Source organism: Symsagittifera roscoffensis, chromosome 2 (genome assembly GCF_963678635.1).
Source record: "Symsagittifera roscoffensis chromosome 2, txSymRosc1.1, whole genome shotgun sequence".
In the NCBI taxonomy this organism is placed as follows: domain Eukaryota; kingdom Metazoa; phylum Xenacoelomorpha; order Acoela; family Convolutidae; genus Symsagittifera; species Symsagittifera roscoffensis.
In genome coordinates this window covers 47,268,456-47,288,753 of record NC_087063.1, presented here as the reverse complement: position 1 = coordinate 47,288,753, position 20,298 = coordinate 47,268,456, and the positions used below count along the sequence as shown (strand labels likewise).

General features: G+C 33.8%; 1 protein-coding gene across 1 annotated transcript in view; it reads left to right on the top strand.

Annotated features, from left to right (window-relative positions):
* Window positions 1-18,406, top strand: part of LOC134839861 (sodium/potassium-transporting ATPase subunit alpha-3-like) — a 151,355-nt gene extending 132,949 nt beyond the window's left edge. The window contains exon 17 of the mRNA XM_063855483.1: window positions 18,286-18,406. Within this exon, the coding sequence (XP_063711553.1) occupies window positions 18,286-18,406 (121 nt within the window). The remainder of the gene's footprint in view (window positions 1-18,285) is intronic.
* Window positions 18,407-20,298: the final 1,892 nt, after the last annotated feature.

The window sequence follows — 20,298 nt, the reverse complement described above, 5'->3', positions numbered from 1 at the left end:
CTTGCTTAAGTTTCAGTAATTTCGTAAACTTTTTGAGAGAAAATCGATAGATTATCAAACGTTTTTTGGTTTTTTTTTTCATTGAAAAAATTATGTGATTACTATTTACAAACCCATAACCATCAATAAATCAGTCAATTATTTTGAACAAACATGTTTATATTTTGAGTTTTGTTCTTTAGGAACTCTTTCCAGAAAAGCTCAACCAATAATTTGTGCGGAAGCTGGTTTCCTGTTAGAACATAAGTAATGACGTTTGGCTTTTTTGCGTAACAGTTTTTTCTTTGCAATGCGTGAAATGTTTTCTGCTCCTTTCCATTTTGATAAACAGCGCGATCAAGATGCTTGAAAGCTTCGCCGGTTGATCAAATAAAATTAAAAAAAATTGTCTTTGTATAGAGTGTAAAGACAATTGATACTTTGGTATGTGAAATGAAATTCACCCAATCGTTGTAAGATTTGATCGAAATATGAACCACTCAGAAGTACGTGAATTTTACAAATCTCAAAATAACGGTACCAATTGTGGGTAGAAACACAATATTAAAAAGTTAAAATAAATTTACCGTAAATTTCACTGAAAGTGGAAATAAATATCGGTTTTTTACATTAACCTGAATAAAAGCGGGAAAGAGCTTGACACATACCAGCAGCCATCTGGAACAAAAATTTTTGCTGAGAATCCTACACTACCACCTACACAATTCCAATTTAGAAACTTCACACAAAAATTCAAATTACAGGTTTATTTCCTTTTATGGTTAATTGAATGACTCATTTTGGTTACTTCCACTTTCACTTAACATCAAAAGCATTTCCCTTCTTTCTCCTCATCTGATCAGTCTGTTCTCCTGTTGAGAAGTTTACTCAAGAAAAGACACTTGTCCCATTTTTTGTTGAATTCTCAAAAAATCAAACAAGAAATGGGAGATTTGCTTGATCCCAAAAATCCTACAAGGGGAAAACTTACTTTGAACCTTGCTTCAACTTTTCAACAAAAGTGAGTTTGGACAACTCAAAAAAAGACAGCAAAGCTATTTTGGTGGAAAAGAAGGAGATGTAATCGCAAAAAATAGAAAAAATGTTATTCACGATGCTGAAAACCTTGAACTTGTTCCAATATTCCAACTACGGATCAAGAGCTAGCCAACTGCAACAAAAAGTTTGACATAGAAACTTATAATTGAAGACAAGCTTAAGTCACAATCAAGAAGTACGATGTTAAAAAGTCTCTCTACTTTCGCTGAAAAAAAGAATGAGGCAAGGAAACAAGTTGCCTAAGAAAACTATACTTTGAACGAATTCAGAGAATTGTCTCAATATTTGGGAGACTTTATGTTTGTTGAGAACTGTAATTTGCAATTAAGTGTGTTGTTTATGTTTTTATTGTCTTCTAATTTAATTATTTCTCCTCTAAAATCAATTTTCAACAAGTACTCGAGTTAAACAGATTGGGTAGGAATATTAGTTTTTCAAGAAATTTAATCTTAAAACTTCACAATAACTTAGAAGTTTTTTCATGTTGCACTACAAAAAAAATCCAAAAAAAATCGCTAACTGTTATTGGCTCACAAAATTTATCAAACTTGCTGACTTTGGACATAGGTTCGCAAAAACTCCATTTTGAGTAGACTCTGCATAAAGGTAGAAGAAAATTTTACATAGAATACCGATCCCATATCAAAAAAAAAACCTATAGAATATCGTAGAAATGGAAATCAAGGAAAAAATAATCCTTCTTTTCAACATGATAAAATACTCGATAAAGTTCACTCATTACTAGGTTATCAAGAGACATTCACAAAAACTTGTATCATTATTGACGAAAGAAAGCACTGTAGAAAAAGAACGCACAGGAAATGAATGAAATTAAGCAAGAAATTTTGTCAAATACAAAAAGAAAAAAAATTTTTTCTGTACTTGTATTGTTTTGGACCCGGACATTAATTTGAATGAAATAGACAAAAAAAGTTCCTTTTTGAGTTCTTACTGGATACAGAAGTTGCTGTATGAGTTATTTTTTTTGCAAACTCCAAAATTGATAGACTGTTTGCAATTTTTTATGACTCTGCTGGATCTGTTAAATTTACTTCGAAAAATCGAAAAAAGGACCTGAGTGTTGTTATGTTGCATCTAGTTTGCCCAGTTCATGCTTTCTTGGTCACGTGACTGGATTAATTTTCTGTTAATATGTTAGAATAATTGCTTCATCAGTGTATGCATTATTTGATTGTGAATCAGTTTAAACAAAAAACTACAAAAAAAAAGTTAACAGAATGAGCCCGGTTGTTTTGGAAATTGAATGTATTGAAAAAAAAGAAAAAATTTAGGAGTTTCAAAGGTTGGCCAAACTGAAGAATATTCCTTTCTTCCCCCACAAAAATCAAATCAACATCCCAATCTTCTTGGTGTGCAAAGCATCTTCCTGGAATCAGTTGGAGCAGTGACAACAAAAAATACACTGAATCGGGAAAAAAAATCTAAAAAATGTAAGATTCTGTCAGAAATTTTAGGAAAAAATTATAAAAGTGGATGACTACGCTTGCCAAAAAATTCAAATTTTGACATTCAAAAATTAGGGATATGGTTGTAGATATAGCAGCTACCCATTTCGTCATGCAAAAACAGTTCACTGCAGAAAAAAAAAGCATTTGCATATGGAACATGGAATTTATGGTTTTTTTTAATCTCATTTTTTTTAATCTCATTGTTTTACATTTTTTCAGTTTTAATTCAATGTTATTTCAATTTTTTTTTCTAGATTCAAAAAGTTGATCAATGTGACAAGCCCAAAAGTTTAGGAAATTTTTTTTTGAAAAAAATTATATACAAAAATCATGGAAGTTGTTTGGACGTACATGTAATTTTTCTTTTTCAGTTCTTATGTGCCAATTTTTTCATATAATTTTGATGCTGGTATTTGCAATTGTTCGAATAATGTTATCCTCAGCATGTGAAGAAACGACAAATTGGGTAGCTGTTTTATGAAGTACAATCGGTTATGTTCTACCGTTTCCAAAACTATTAATAAAATAGTATCTACCGAAGAACGAATATGTATTTCCCTAGTAGATCTGGCAAACGACATCTAATTTTGAGTGGTTGAGATTTGGTGTTTCTCAACCAAGATTCGACAATTCATTTTTCACTTTAATTAACAGTATCAATATTTTTGTAGTCAAATACAAGTTAAATTTATCAAGGAGCAGATTTTGACTTGATCGAAAGTCTTCCCAATAAACGAACTAAGTATCTGTTTATAATAGAAAATTCTTCTTCAATTATTTTGTAAGAATTGCCACTGCTAGGAGACACAAGAGGCTGCATACAAAATACATCAAAACCCAATTTATTTCATCAAAGCAATTTGGGAAGAGATGTAGAGTTGCGAAATACACACATTGTCTTGTTCATGTCGCCGAGTGATGTTTTGCAAATCAATAAATTAAGTCGACATTTTTTTCTAGAATTTCAATTGAAAGAATGGTATCAAGATGCAACATCAGTTCTTTATGGTCCTTTACTCATTGATTTAACCCCAAAACAGTTGATTTACTTAGATATTGCTCTGACAATGGCTCAAATTCAACAGAGTTTGTGTCACCAACTATAATAGAAACAAAGTTTTTGGACGACGAGTACATAATACGTCTCTATTCTCCCAAAATTTCAAAAGTCTTTTTACCCCCAAAGACTTCGAAAACATTTTATTCTCAATTGTCCGAAAAAATTAATTCAGTTTTCGAGCGAGTTATTGGTAAAAACTATCAAAAGGGCTTTCAGACCTTCGGAAATATAAAGTAGCAAATTATAGAAAAGAAGTTTTAGAGTTAACACAAAAAATATCTCCTCTGCACAAAAAAAGAATTATTTTAGGTTCAACTAAAGTGGTAAAATTGATATCCACCTTCACCACTTCCGTCATTAAACAGTTGACATAGTATGTAAAAAATTGTTATAATTCCTTATTTAGTTTATCAATTACAAAGTACAATTCCGACAGAACAAAACTTGGAACAACAGAAAGGAAAGAGGAGATTGTACGAAAAAAATTTTGATTCTTTTTACAGTGCTGTAAATCGGAGGTTGAAAACGAGTAACAATAAACACCTTGTTGATATATTTTTGAATTTTCCTAGAATTAAACCCATCTCAGTCAGTCAGACAACATCATATTCAATAATCGAGATACAATTGAATCCATTGTAGATTTTTGTGTGCTCTAAAGCGAGAAAACACCAATTTTCCAGATATTTACTTTACATTTTTGGAAGCAACTCAACTACCACCTAAATTTGTTTTCAAGAACAATGCTAAAGCAAAAGACAGAGGAACTTGTATCCTTTTCAAAATCTGAAAAAACAAGACTTGAAAAAAAACAAACCAGGACATCGTATAAAAACTTGCTCCACCAATCAGGCATTTACGAAGACTTCAAGCTTTTTCAAAGTATATCAATGAAACCTGGTGGTCTTGGTATTTCAAAGAATGGTCTTGGATTTGCGTCACAAAAATGAAGTCAAATATTTATCAGTTGCTGCAAATAATTTTTCAGAGCTCAAACAATAAAAATAAAATATGCCAACGACACCTTACAAGCTTTCACCATAAAAATACTCGAAAAAATGCTCATGAAAAATTTTGGGTTGATAAAAAAACAGACTATGGGGGAACTTTTAAAAGATTTTTGTAAGGAGTAGACATTGAACTTTTTCAACAGTGAGTGAAAGAAAAGCTGCATTTGCAGAGAGAGCAATTCAATCTTTAAAACATATAATGTATCGTTACATTGAAAATCTAGGCAAAAAAAGTTGTTCCAAATTGCAGCAATCGTAAAAATCCATCTTTTGAAAAATCTCCAAAACATATTTTTATTGAATTTTTTTGTGTAACAACTCGTTCATGAAAGAAAATAAACCGAAATTCAAATTTTGGCATAGAGTGTGCACTTCCAAAGTTGATTTTCCGTTCCGAAAACGATCAAGCCACAGTTCACAGTTGAAAATTTTGAAGTTCGGTATTAACTTAAAAAAAACCTCCTTCATACATCATCAAAGTTCTCGAAACAGAAGAAACTCTGGGAAAGTTTTATGAAAAAGAGCTGAAAAATGTTCAGATTAAAGTTAATTTTTTTTTAGTTGAACATTCTATCAATCAGTTTTCATGGATTTGTTTTCTTATGAGCTAGTTTCTAATGCTTCTTTTAATTTCCATCCGAATAATAGTCTTGATTTTTGTTGAACAAAATTTCAAACAAACACAAGTTAAAGGAGAATCGGAGGTTGTTTTTTTACCAATATTGCACCCTTCCTTGTACCAAAACGTTATTGAGGGAAAGTTTACTTTCATAGATGGGCGAGAAGTTTCCGTGGAAAAAGAAAGACTCAATCGATGCATAGTGAACCTGGTTTGTATCCAATTATAATTGATATAGTTGTAGCCATGAACGACACAGTTCGAAAACGTATAGGTGCACAAAAACATGAATATAAGGGAAATCATAAATCAATAGATAAGATAACACCAAAATCGCATTCATTTACCCGAGGGTCAAATACACTTACAATTCAATGTGCTGATTTAAGTCACTTTTTTGGTTGTGATTTAGAACAAAAAAACAGGGGTTGTAATGAATGGAAAACGTGCACCTTATCCTCAGTATTCTTACAACCTCATAAGATTACAAAGATTTTTAAAGATTTCATAGAAACAAAATATAGTAGGTGATACAAAAATTGCTTTAGTGCAATGTATTCCTTTCATTTCCAAAGTACAAAATGGAGACGTAATATCAACAGGACAGTACATGAATTATCAATTCTTTATGAATCTACAATTCAAAAAATTGTTAAAAGACTTTTTCGTAGCATTAAAATAGAACTAAGGGATACTTTTGTGTCCGTAGGAATTACACGAGTTGTTCTCTTGTTTCGCAAGATTTCAGATAATCGTTTTTTGTATTTTATACTTCAGACGAAAAGATTGCTCAAGGTTCAGCTAGTTTTCCTTTTTTTCGTGGACATGCAAGACAGCGTGGAAGAATTTGTGGTGCTCTTGCTAAAACCCTTTCGGGAATTCCCTTCATTACAAAATATATATTACCAGCTGCAAAAAAAATTGGAGCAGAATCATATCAAATCGCAGCTACAAAGATTGGAGAAGATGTCGATGGACGAAAAAAACTCAAAACTTTTGCAAAAGATGTTAGAACAAAAACAGTTAAAAATCAGTTGGGAGGTGGAAAATAGAAATCCAAGCGTAGAACTGGTGGATTTTTTTCTCGAAAAAGTAGATCGAAAATCAGTCGTTTTTGGTCGTACTAAAAATCAGTCGTACTGAAAAAATTAGTATAAACAAAAGAAGTCATTTTTAGTATGGAGCTTTTACAAATTCTTCTTTGGAGATTTTTGATAAAGACCCTGTTTTGGAAGAAATTATTCCATCTTACACAAAAAATCATTTCCCAGTACTTTTCTGGATGCAAACAGTATTGAGTTTGAATTTGAAACGGAGCGTAGTCTTCATTTCGATATGCGTGATATCAACCTCAGCTTAAAGCTCCGATTATTTGAAGGAAGATTGTTTGATGCTTTTAAAAAAGAAAAACAGAACATAAAGCAAAATCAGAGGATTACTTAGATGAGGAACCACAAATTTACTTAACTTTTCAAAACAGTCTACTACATTCACAATTCTCAAAATTAGAAGTTTGTTTTAACAATGCAATTGCTCACAACGCCAATGAAATAAATCCTCTTAAAGCACAAAGATCGAACGAATTCCACTCAACGGCAGTGTGTAACAAATAAAAATTGCTTTTCACGAATATAGTTTTGAAGAACTTGCTGATGTCTTGCGTATGCATCCGTTCACTGATAGAGCAAAAGCAAATTCCGTAGTAAGATGGATAAGTTTTTCACTCTATGGGAGGCTCGCCCTTAGGATTTTTTTACTTGCGAAAAACTGTTACTTTGAAAAATCAAAGTGCGAATTGAACTAAATTGAAATAGACGTAACTTTTAAAAACTATCTGAGAAAAATTGTAGAAGCTGAGCCTAATCCTCACTAGTTGCAATGGAATCTGGAAAAGGAACCTGCTCACTACAATTACATAGAAACTCTAGCACTATCAATTCATCTCGTCAAAACCAGTTTATTCAGGAAAAGTTTTCAAGAATGCCCCAATCAGAAGAAAAGTTTTTGCGATGAAGACAAATTCAGCTGTTGTGGAATCTTTTCATGAAAACCTTTTCAACTATCAACCATTTCACTTGAGAGAGCTTAGAACTGTTCGCGGTGGAAGAGCAATTATTCCATTAGAAACAACTTCTCCTTGTTGTACCTAAATTACAACAGTGGAAGCAATGAAGTTTAACGAAGATTTCCCAGCCTTTTCTATGGAAGAATTTCAAAATAACTAGATTCTAGTTTTTGACTTGATTTCACAACAGGATGCAGCTGAACAGTTGCATTATCCAGAACTTAGTGGAGAAAAGTTGAGTTTAAAAAAATTTTCGATTTCACTTGGAGCAAGTGAAGGAAGTTATAGCCTTGGGAGAAAGACTATCAAACATTCAAATTGACAAATTGGGAACAGTCCGCTAAAATTAATACATTTTTTTTTGAGTTTCAGGTTCTTTTAAAAACATTGTAATTTTTTGGGACTTTCATTATTATTGTTTCTGTACTATCTATTTTGTTAATCCCCGGAAAAAAGACAACAAATGCTGTTTCATTGAAATCCCGAGAAATTTCTACAAAACAGACTGCGAATCAATGTTCAATAGTTTTTGTCGAGTACATAAGACATGTGTTTGGGACTTTGTTGATTCAATACCGAAATGCGTTTAAGTCATAAACCATAATTTTCAATTAAAATTGCGCTTCAAACAATCAATTTCTTTGTTTTAAGTTGTAAATCATTTAAAAATTGCAAAGATGAATAAATTTTGACTTGATCAAAATTTTCAAAGAATTCCTGAGCTCAGGTTTAAGTAAAGGGATCTTACCCCTCCAGTGAAATACCTTAATTAACGAAATACTCTTTCGCAATCATCAACTCGGCTCCAAGCAATGATAGAGGCGAAGACTGGATCATGATAGCTCGATTGGACAAAGTTTACTCTTTGCTGATTCTCCGGGTCAAAAGAGATCAACTTACTCTTTTATGACAAAACGTATGGGCAAAGGGTTCACCGGAAACTACAAAAAACTGATAATTTGTGTGGATTCTACGCAATTTATCTGGGTTTTCTTCTTTTTAATTTCTTCCAAAAAGGTTTGGATAAAATCCATGATTTTCGTGTTTTGAATTTTATAATTAGTTTTATGTAAAATGCATTTTTAATTTAATGGATAATGTAGTCCCCCAATTGAAAGAATTAACGATAGAAGAGGCAAGTGCACAAAAATTGTAACCAACTTTTTGTAAATTGTATAACTTCTTAAAAGTTTACTCTGACAAAGATAGAAAAATAATCATACAAAAGATCAGACACAAAAAAATTTATGAAACTATATCTTTCTTAGTGTAAACTTTTACCAGGGAAGAGAAAATGACAAATTTGGATACAAATTTTTTGGAAATTTTGAAAATTTTGAAGTTTTTTTAAAAGGTTAAAGTCAAAGTGATAAAGGAGAACTGAAATTAATAGTAGCAAGAAAAAAGACAAATTAAAAAAACATTTTGAGATAAAAATGAGAACGTGGTATCTGATTGGTCGAAACTTCAAAATTTTTTGCATATTTTTAACTTAGTTACAATGAAAAGTCCATGCACTTTTGATTGAATAAAGTTCAGTTTTTCATGAAAATGTGACATTTGAATATCTCAACAAAGCAATTCACGCTTCATTAAAAGCTAACAAGCATCTATCGAATAATTGTGGGAAAATTATGTTAAAAAAATAACGCATAAAAGTATTTGGTATAATGCAGCTGTCATCCTTTCTCCAGATAACCTGGGGATTGAAAATTTAAGTGGGATATGAAGGTAATCAACCATGTGGAGCTGTCATGTTTTCCCTCATATCACGTGGAACGGAATAAGTAACTGGTCAAAGATAATCCCATCTTCTCAATTTTCCCCGGATAACCTGAGCGAATATAAATAAGATTAAATAAACCTTTATTTATTTTCTTTTTCGAAAAAAAACATCCTATGATAAATAAGTTTATGTTCTAATACTCTAAATCGAAACTTCAATTTTGTCGAAAAGTATCAATTAAAACTTACCATCCAAAGTTTTTTTCAGTTTTTCAAGATCAAAATTTTTTTTCTAGATAAAAATGTTTTTGCAAAAAAAGTTCTTATATGGACTTTTTTTTTTGCTTATATGGATTATTTGATGTGTTTCATGTAGATATTGGTTTCTGTGACTTGAAGTAAACTGGGGAAATTGTAAACATGTTGTTGTCGCATTGTCGTGTAGCGTGGCAGGCGCATATTAAGGTGCCTCTGTTCCACCCGGGTCGAGATCCCGCTCAAAAACCGCTCAATTTATCTGGGTTTTCTTCTTTTTAATTTCTTCCAAAAAGGTTTGGATAAAATCCATGATTTTCGTGTTTTGAATTTTATGATTAGTTTTATGTAAAATGCATTTTTAATTTAATGGATAATGTAGTCCCCCAATTGAAAGAATTAACGATAGAAGAGGCAAGTGCACAAAAATTGTAACCAACTTTTTGTAAATTGTATAACTTCTTAAAAGTTTACTCTGACAAAGATAGAAAAATAATCATACAAAAGATCAGACACAAAAAAATTTATGAAACTATATCTTTCTTAGTGTAAACTTTTACCAGGGAAGAGAAAATGACAAATTTGGATACAAATTTTTTGGAAATTTTGAAAATTTTGAAGTTTTTTTAAAAGGTTAAAGTCAAAGTGATAAAGGAGAACTGAAATTAATAGTAGCAAGAAAAAAGACAAATTAAAAAAACATTTTGAGATAAAAATGAGAACGTGGTATCTGATTGGTCGAAACTTCAAAATTTTTTGCATATTTTTAACTTAGTTACAATGAAAAGTCCATGCACTTTTGATTGAATAAAGTTCAGTTTTTCATGAAAATGTGACATTTGAATATCTCAACAAAGCAATTCACGCTTCATTAAAAGCTAACAAGCATCTGTCGAATAATTGTGGGAAAATTATGTAAAAAAAATAACGCATAAAAGTATTTGGTATAATGCAGCTGTCATCCTTTCTCCAGATAACCTGGGGATTGAAAATTTAAGTGGGATATGAAGGTAATCAACCATGTGGAGCTGTCATGTTTTCCCTCATATCACGTGGAACGGAATAAGTAACTGGTCAAAGATAATCCCATCTTCTCAATTTTCCCCGGATAACCTGAGCGAATATAAATAAGATTAAATAAACCTTTATTTATTTTCTTTTTCGAAAAAAAACATCCTATGATAAATAAGTTTATGTTCTAATACTCTAAATCGAAACTTCAATTTTGTCGAAAAGTATCAATTAAAACTTACCATCCAAAGTTTTTTTCAGTTTTTCAAGATCAAAATTTTTTTTCTAGATAAAAATGTTTTTGCAAAAAAAGTTCAAATGCGTTTTTTACATTTTTTCTTACCATCGAAAACTTACCATACCAAAGTTATGTCGGAAAAGATAGCCCTCTCAAATCCCAAAATGTAGGAGTTAGCTAGAAAATCCATGCATTGGCAAAATCAAGCTCCAAAAACTTCGGACGCCAAACTTTTTTTTAAAGCTAACCATCTTACCATCTCAGACCTCTGATTAAACCTATAAACTGTCGTAAAACATAGGAAATCTATTACCTATCTTAATACATAGCTTGCAGACCGGATGCTCTATCCCTATCTTAAAAATTGGGGGTCTGCAATGACCCCCACCTCCCCTCACTCTTTACTACTAACCTCTACGTCTGAATTTTGTTTGAAGCTCGTTCATCAATGTGGTGACTTTTGTTTTTGCTTATATGGATTATTTGATGTGTTTCATGTAGATATTGGTTTATGTGACTTGAAGTAAACTGGGGAAATTGTAAACATGTTGTTGTCGCATTGTCGTGTAGCGTGGCAGGCGCATATTAAGGTGCCTCTGTTCCACCCGGGTCGAGATCCCGCTCAAAAACCGCTCAAGATATGAGCGGTTTGAGCGGTTTTTCAGCAAGATTTGAGCGGTTTGAGCGGTTTGGAAGGTTTGGCCGGTTTTTTTGGAAAAACCGCTCAAACCGCTCAAATCTTGCTTGAAAAAACCGCTCAAAAACCGCTCATTTCTTGCGGTGATTTTTTAACGGTTTTTCAAGCAAGATTTGAGCGGTTTTTAAGCGGTTTTTAAGCGGTTTTTGAGCGGTCTTATTAAGAAAACCGATTAAAACCAACAAAAAGGCCTCGAAAGGTAATGTGACCCCGGGTTGACTGTTTGACAGTCATAGACCGAAAAAGTGCACCGAGGATGTGGCGAGTTTACTGGTAGGTGATAGGCTTGTCTTTCGATAATATCACAAGGTAGGTCTGACCGTGAAGCTTAAGGAAGATTTGCTTGAACATTGCCTTGATGTCTGCTGAGATGGCAATCTGGTCTTCACTAAATCTCATGACAGTTCCCGTAAAGTTAGAAAAAAAACCAATCCATTTGGAAGAATAGTATTGGGGCGTTTAGCGCTCGTCGTATTTTTCAGTATTGTGGACATTCGTTACTGCTAGGTGAGAAAAACGCCATTCTGCTATCGCGTTTTCCAGAGGGTTGTCTACTTTGATGATGAAAACCATTGAAAGCTCCGCGATGATGAGTTATTGGTTTGGTTTCGTCGATTCTTTATAGTCCCAGGATGTCGATATTTCTTGTTGGCAAGCCATCAGTTATTTTGCAAAGGTCTGTTGCGTTTTCAAAGCATTCTTATTTCGTCTTGTCTATCGGGTATGAATCCAATATCTTGCCAAACTGAGGGCCAAAATTTAAGAAAATCCAATGAATAATAACTTCGTTTTTGTCCAGTTTAAAAATCTGGTGTCATTTTATGTTGTTTCTATGGTCAGTTGCAACTCACTTTTTTGCAGAAGCTGTGTTTTTATGGTTGTTGTTGTTGTTGTTGTTATTGTTGTTGTTGTTGTTGTTGTTGTTGTTGTTGTTGTTGTTGTTGTTGTTGTTGTTGTTGTTGTTGTTGTTGTTGTTGTTGTTGTTGTTGTTGTTGTTGTTGTTGTTGTTGTTGTTGTTGTTGTTGTTGTTGTTGTTGCTAAGGATCCGCAAATAAAATTGCAGGGTTCTGAGTCCCGGCCACCGTCTGAAGTATTGTCCATTTTAATTTGCATTTGTTCTCGGACAAAGTCAGACCTTGACTAAGCTGAATTTTGTCATTGAACTTGAGATCCGGTCTCAGGTGAAGGGCCTTTGAGTATTTTAGCATTGTGAACTTGCTCGGGAAATCAAGCATTGCATAGGTCTGTACTTCACAATTGCCACAAAAGATCATTATTGGCAAAGATCAGAATCTGGCTTGTCGGTGTTGTTCTGCTGGTTCATTCCAGAGTGCGATTCAGTGGCCTAAAGCTAAGGTTTGTTGTTCAAGAGCGTAATTATCATTCACGGAAAAAAGCAAGGGCAGTCAAATCGTCTATGAAACTGAAAATTACGTCAATTGTATCTTGGCAGGCAAAAAAATCCGTTCTTGCAGATTATATTGATTTTAATTTTAGTTCACTTAACTGCAAATTGTTGACGTAATTGCAATCCGAAACGTTTTTTCCCCTATTTTGTATAATAGTACTAGCTACAATTTTTTCTTGACCTCATGTAACAGGCATGCATGCTCAAGGCGTAATTGAAAATAAACGGAATAACAAACGTCCTAACGATTTGGATTATTCACAAGTAGAATGTTTCAGTGCAAAATAAAAAGGATCAAAAGATTTAGTTTTTTGAAGAAAATATCGACAACGTTGATAAAAACAAGTCCGAAGAAAAAAAGGCTGAAAAAATGGGCATGCTCGAAAAAACTTGGGCGCCATAGTGTTCCGGGCAGTTCTCTAAAGTGGGAAAGAGGACTAAGAGTGGGACAGTGAACCATACCAAATCCTTATTGTTCCATAGGAGGTCAGAGAGATCTTGAGAGCTTATGATGGTTTACAGAAGTTCCGACATTCATTATCAGTAGTATGCATATAGTGCGTTAGGATCGGGGGGGGGGGGGGGGGGGGTTGTCATACATGGATGACCATTAGGTATAAATCATGATGGTCACCATGTATTAAATAATCAGCAATGGTCACTATGTAATAATCCTAATTGTCACCATGTAAAATTTTATACGTAATGATCACTATGTAGTAATTCTAATTGTCACCATGTATAATTTTATACCTAATGGTCACCATGTAATAATCCTAATTGTCACCATGTATAATTTTATACCTAATAGTCCTCATGTAAAACTTCGGTATATTATTGAGTATTCCCCCCTGAACGTTGTGGTTAAATGTTTGGTGCGGGAAAGGATTTGCCAAATCTTCGTTCTGAAACCAGCTGGAGTGTTTAACTGCGCTATAGACTGTTTGCTCAATTCTTCTAAAACTTTCATTCAAACTCAAACTACACACAAATACTTACAAAAGTATAATAAAGACACTATCACTTAAATGAAATAGTTTATATCCCAGGTTAACTGAATTCCAAAACTGAACAAAATCTCGCACTTAAATACACACTAAACACGGAGTAGTGGTAGATCAAATTTCATGTACAGACAATTCTCATATTAAATAACTGAATTTTTTTACTATACAAAATTTAATGTGGTGTTTTTGTGTTTTAATTTATTCGTCGATTTTTTGACCGTGGTTCTTCTACTTCAACTGCTTCATAACCGAAAAATGAATTGTTGAAGAATGACGACTCGTGCTCGTCGGAAGTATTGGCCTCCAGATCCGCGATATCCCCGCTATCAATATCACTGTCGTTGGTTTCTGCTGCCCGAATCAGACCCGGGTCTGGAGTTTTCCAATTGCTATTGACCTGGTCCATCAGTTGTCGAAGCTAGCGATGTGGTTGTGTGTTCTCAACAGCAAAACTATCCTCAGAGTATTCATCGTCAATTTCCGGATGGTCCCAATCAACGTTTTGAGTATTAGCGCAATCTTCAGACACCCCATCTAGGAAATCGTCACAATCCTACGACACTGGCTGTTGACGATCTTCAAAAAATGGCATCCATTTTTCCAAATCGTCATTGTCAGTTGGGTCAGAATTAACAGCGGCTGTGTTGTCATCACTATCATCAATGCAAATCACAGTTTGACCCACGATGTTTTTGTGACCGTAGGGAAGAGTCTGCTGACCATCATCGAGGACGTAGCGTTTGTCATCAAAAGCTGATAACGATGTTTTCGTCGAAGTCACAGTTTGCAGATTGTGTGACTCGGATGCGATTCGACCGTGTTCAGTTTTGAATAACGAGCCAGAGGTCAACTTGTCTCGATATCGCTGATGAGTCAACAAGTTCTGAGCAGCTTTTGATACACCTTTGGCTGACAGTTTTCTGCAGTCTAAAGATATAGTTAAATGATCACTAACCCATTTAACGATGATTACTAATGTGGTGAAAAATAATTGGAATCTTCTTTTTTTGTGGCTGCTACATCAACTTGAAGTCCAGGTGCAACAAAAAATGACATGAAGGACAGGTGTGACCTTAAAAACTAGTCATCATTAACAAAATCAACAATCGACCAACACAAAAAAAACTCTTCGACAAAAAATTTTAAAAAGTTTCTTTTTGCCGACAAAAAATTTTTTTTCAAAAAATTTTTCGCCGACCATTTTTTTTTATTTTTTTTTTGAAATTGGGCCAGAATTTTTTTTTTTCAAAACAAAAAAAAACACTTTCTGCCCGAAAATTTTTTCGAACAAGAAAAAAAGTCTCCCACAAAAAAAACTAATAATTTTCAAAAAAAAATTATACTTTTTCGCCTAAAAAGTTTTTTCCAAATTTTTTTTTTGATAAAATTACATTTTTCGCCCACAAAAAAAATAATTGCCTTCCGAAAAAAATTCAACAAAAATCAAAATTTTTTGAAGTTCGTGCTCACAAATAAGGCGAATGGAAATTAATTACCTCTGGACAAAATGGAATAAAGCTTGGGTTTGAGGGATATAAACTCGGTTATAATGTCTCCTGGAAACTCATCCCTGAAGTTTAAAATAACCATTTTGTTTTTTGGGTCGTAGAGAGGGTGGTTCTTCGGGTAATTTGACAAGTCAAGTTCATTCAAATTGTTCCTTTTTTCGGAAATTTCGCGGTATAAATCTTCACTTTTGACTTGGTACAGGAGACTGCCTGTATCAGAATGCAGTGGTTGACATTCAAAAATTGGTTTCATTATATCGTTATGAAATTTTTACATGTGAAACTTTGCTAACTCAAGAACACTAGCTCCCACAAATTTTGGGATATCCCATTAGATTTTTGTTGGATTCGAAGTGAACGCTGCCAAGTTTTCTCCCAGAATTTGTAGGATTTATATTCGTTTGCACTTTTTTCTCGCAAAGCGGCATGATAATCTCTAACTATCCGAACAAGCATCCGTTTGCGCTTCGACTCGCATGTTTTCCCATAAGCACAATTGTTCAGTAGTTTGTACAAATCCTCCTCAAAAATTTTTTCTAGCTTGTCGCTAGTCGTGTTCAGTGTGATGTATGTATCTAACCATGCTTCTTGTTCAAACTTCAGCACACGGTGCACTTTTTTAACTTTAAGTCCCAACCTAACAAACAATTGCAATAGTTCGTAATGAATTGTATAGTTTGACTTGTCATGCAGCGTCTGCAGTAACTTTTTGGTCTTTCCAATTGAACGTCTTGCAATGTCTTGATTTTTCATCTACTCGAGTAAATTTGTTTGGTAGGGACTCAACCAATCCTGGGGCACACTTTCTTTAGTAGGAGCTAAAGGGTAATCTTGATGATTGTCATGCGGTTTTTCTGGGTACTCGAGATTAACTTCCAATATAAATCCAATCAAAGAGTCTTCAGTCATGTTGAGGATTTGGTTCACAATCACCTCGTCTTCTATATGCTATTTGATTTATGATAAAAACTTTAATGGTGATGCTTCTGAGTTTGCTTACATAAATGATCATGTTTTGAAACGTTTCCTAACTCACGTGCTTACCCATTAACTAACTATTTAGTATGGGTGACTTATACACTTTTCAATTTAATTTTGAACACTACATTCTTTTAGTAATTGAAATTTTACCCAATTGTTAACTAATTAGCAGTAATCCGAGAAGTTAAGCTTTTATCAGAGTAAGAAAAAAAATACAAAATCGATCTATGGGGGGATATTACCATACCAGCAACTGTTGCCTCCTTTCAGTACAATTTCCGGACGGGTTTCGAAATGCCGCCTTGCGGCTGAGAGTCGAGCGCCATGCGTTTTCCTCTAGTCGGACCCCAAGAAATTTTGTTCCACTTCAATTTTATAGTAACAAGTTAGGTACAAGTTGAATTCATAAATTACTTGGTGACAATTGGAAATAGAAACCTTGCAGATTACATGGGGGCTATAAGCTAAAATTTAAAACATGGTGACAATTAGCATTAGTACATGAGGAATATTAGGTTTTAAAAGAACATGGTGACAATTAGGATTATTACATGGTGAAAGTTGCTGATAAACATGGGCATTTATCACATGGGGACTATCAATTATAATTAAAACATGGTGACAATTAGGATTATTACACGGTGACCATTAGGTATAAACCTATACATGGTGACAATTAGGATTGTTACATAGTGACCATTGCTGATCATTTAATACATGGTGATCATTATGATTTATACCTAATGGTCATCCATGTATGACAACCCCCCACCCCCCCCCCCCCCCCCCTATCCTAACTCACTATATGCATACTACTATTATCGGCTCTTTTCCAGTTTCCCCCCTTTCAAATTACCGAGTTTTATGTTTGCTTCACGTGTTATTACGGCGAAATGCGTGATGTTACGCTGTTAAGTATGAAGAACAAATATGTTCAGAATTGTCGATTTGTTCACCACGCCAAATTTCATTGCATTATGACAACGTTAAATAAGCTTTTCAAAATTGAATTTGAAAGGTGGGGGGGGGAAACTGGAAAAGAACCCTTTTATCATACATGGGTCGTTACATAAAATCTGACATCCTTAAAAAAGCTACTTAGCTGAATGAATTGATCTGCTTGCTGAGGTAAAAAAAGTTCGTTTTTTGAAAACTGATTTAAATGAGTTTGAATCTTTGACTTTTGCTACACTTTCGAGTAGTGTTTTGAGTGATATTCGACACGTGCGTCAGACTGTCGGTAAAAGTTTTAGTTTTTGTAATCTTTGTGTTCTGTGTAAATGTTTCAATGAAACAATTCATTTAGAGCTCTAGTCCCCTATTGTATCACAATTTGATGGCTAACATATGGCAACTTCATTTTCTTCTTTCAAACAGTTAGATCCAAAAAATAGTTCTCTAAATTTACGATTCATGATCATATTGTCAATTAGATACAAACATTCACACAAAAAAAGCAAGAGCTGTCTTTTTTAAGAGACGTTTCTCTTCATATTTTCTGGAACCAAGATTTCTAAGAGTCACTGAATGTGAAGACCCGCCTTATATAGGTATTGGCGATCTTTTGTTAGTTTTTTTTTCAGAAATGCTCTAATAACTTCAGATTTGCAACTATACATATAATACAATTATCAAAGCACTAAGGGGTAAAAGCACTTTTTGGGTTTTTTCATCTGTGAAATGTTAGATGAATGGCGCGCAAAAAACATGACGACTTTTTGGTTTACACATGCACTTTGGTTTTTAGGTTTCCTGCGGAATCAAAACTTTACCTATGGATCCAATTTTCTCAAACTGAGTTAGATTCATTTGCGCTCATTGCGTTTATTCATTGCGCTCATTGTTTTTTTTTTTAATCTGTCTGCTAGTCGTTCTTAATAGTTTGCCGTCTTAGATTCTTTTTGAGTTTACTTTTTACACACGTACTTACAGTCTGCTGTTTTTTTTTCAGAATGTTAATTATACACGATAAAATTCATTAAAGAGGCCAAACTGTGCTTTTTGTGTACTTTAAGCAGATTCCGCAGCCAGGACGCTTTCTTTGTTCTTCTTTTCTTTTTTTAGTTTCTTCGATCCTCCCGACAAAATTTTAACATGTTTAAAGATTTGTCTCTGGAATCCAGGGTCATACAGACTCAAAATTGTGCCCCTATCCAGTGCAGAGTTTGGCCTCATATTTTTAAAAATTGTTTAGTTTCTGGTGGTGGTTTCCCGCACTTCCATTTGCCATTTTCATTTGGTGTTTCGACGAGACCAGACGATTCATCCTGAGAAGGAACCCAGGCGGTTGGATCGAGCGGGAAACATATTACTAGATCGACGGGAAAATGAGTCACTATGAACCAAGGAAAGCTTAACGTTTGATACATTGATAACCAAGAAAATTCACAGTTAGATTGTTTAGTTTTCAAGTTAAATCTTTTAAGAGCGGGTGGCGCAAATTTTGAATTTCAAGGTTTTTCTAATAAACCAAGTCGTCCAAGCCATCTGTTGCAGAGCGTGGTATCAGTCGCAAATCAGTCTGCCTTAGAGAAGCTTCGGAATTACATCACATTGTTTTCAAACCGGCTCAATCATTTTTCCCGGTTAGTTAGTACCCGTTGATGTACGGTTTCATCAAAAATTTAATTGGCATTGTATTGTTTCTAGCAACTTATGTTTTGCAACGTGATGGAGTTAAACTGACTGCGAAAGTGCGTTGAAAATGTATTAATGACACAAAAACTGAGTGCAGCATGAGCAAAGGTAGCAGGCTGCTGAAAGTAGCGCAGAAATGTCACAAAACGACGATCTGGAAAAAAAAACAATTTTCCTACAAAAAAAAATTATATTTTCCGTCTGCGCAGGGGAGACAAACAAAAGCTTCAAGAACTCGTTAAAAATATCTAAATCAATGTTTAAAATCTTTTAGCCTCGTTACAAAACAAAATACTATGTTATCGTCGAAGTGAGCTTTAATTTATTTTTGTTGCAACTTTCGATACGAAAGTAACGGTGGTTTTTTTTCTTCAGACAAATTGCGACTTTTTAATTAGTGATTTTTGACGGATTTTTTTAATCACTCAAAAGGTTGTCCTGAGCCTAAATTTGAAACGATATTTCACCTGTGATCATTTTTGTAAAGTTATGGGGGTTTAAAGATTGCCATTTTGGCCAATTTGGGACAATTAACGCGCGATATATTTCGCGCTATTAACGCGTAAGCGGAGAATTAATCCGTCTTAGAAATTGTTCCAAACGAGTTGAAAGAAGCTTATTTGCCATAATTGATTTGTAACAAGGAGGGAAATCTATCCTATTGTACTTTATATGGTGTGTGGGGGGATAATTTTCATTTAAAATTTCAATTTTTAGAAACAAAATTTTCATTTTTTTTTACATTTAATGTTTATAGGATATTACTGCTCCTTAAACCTTAAAAGGCAGTCGGAACATTCAAGGCTTCGCCTTGATGCGATCAGTGTTGTTCAACTTCAAATAAAAAAAAAATAAAGAAAAAAAACTCGACATCTAAGACTTTTTAGTTATTTTCATTCAGATCTTTCAAACTTGAGTAAAAGGGCTCTTTATTCACACTTTCGAATTTCACACTTTCGTTTGCGCTCGGGGGGTTTTATAGAGATAAATTTCGACATTTTGACAAGAAACTTTTCACGGTTTTTTCTAAATCATTTGAAAAATACTGATCTCCTGAGCTCAAATTCAAAAAAATTTTCACCTGTGGTCATTTTTTGAAAAATTATGGGTGTTTTCAAAGTTGCCAATTTGGCTAATTGGGGCTAATTATTGCGCAATTTTTTTCGTGCTATCAACGCTCAAGGAAGATTTAACCCGTCTGAGAAACTGTTCCAAACTGAATTGAGGCGGGTTATTTGGTGTAGTTAATACTTTGCTATTATACGAGTAGTCGTGTTATAGTATATCAAACGGCTGGTTCTGATGTTTTTTGTAGTACTTGCGCAAAAAAGACAAAGGACGGAGGGAAAAATGTCAACCTTAAATGTGCTAGAGAAGACATTGTTTGCAGAGCGTTTCCTTGCTTCTCTTTCAAACACAATAGAATAAGAAGAACTTTATTGAAAAACTTGAAAAAACCAGACTGCAAATGAATAACTACAATAATTACAGTTACCTTTCATAGACCGAAAATGCTAGTCATACATTTTCATATACACTTAGTCAATGGAAAAATGCTAGTTATACAAAT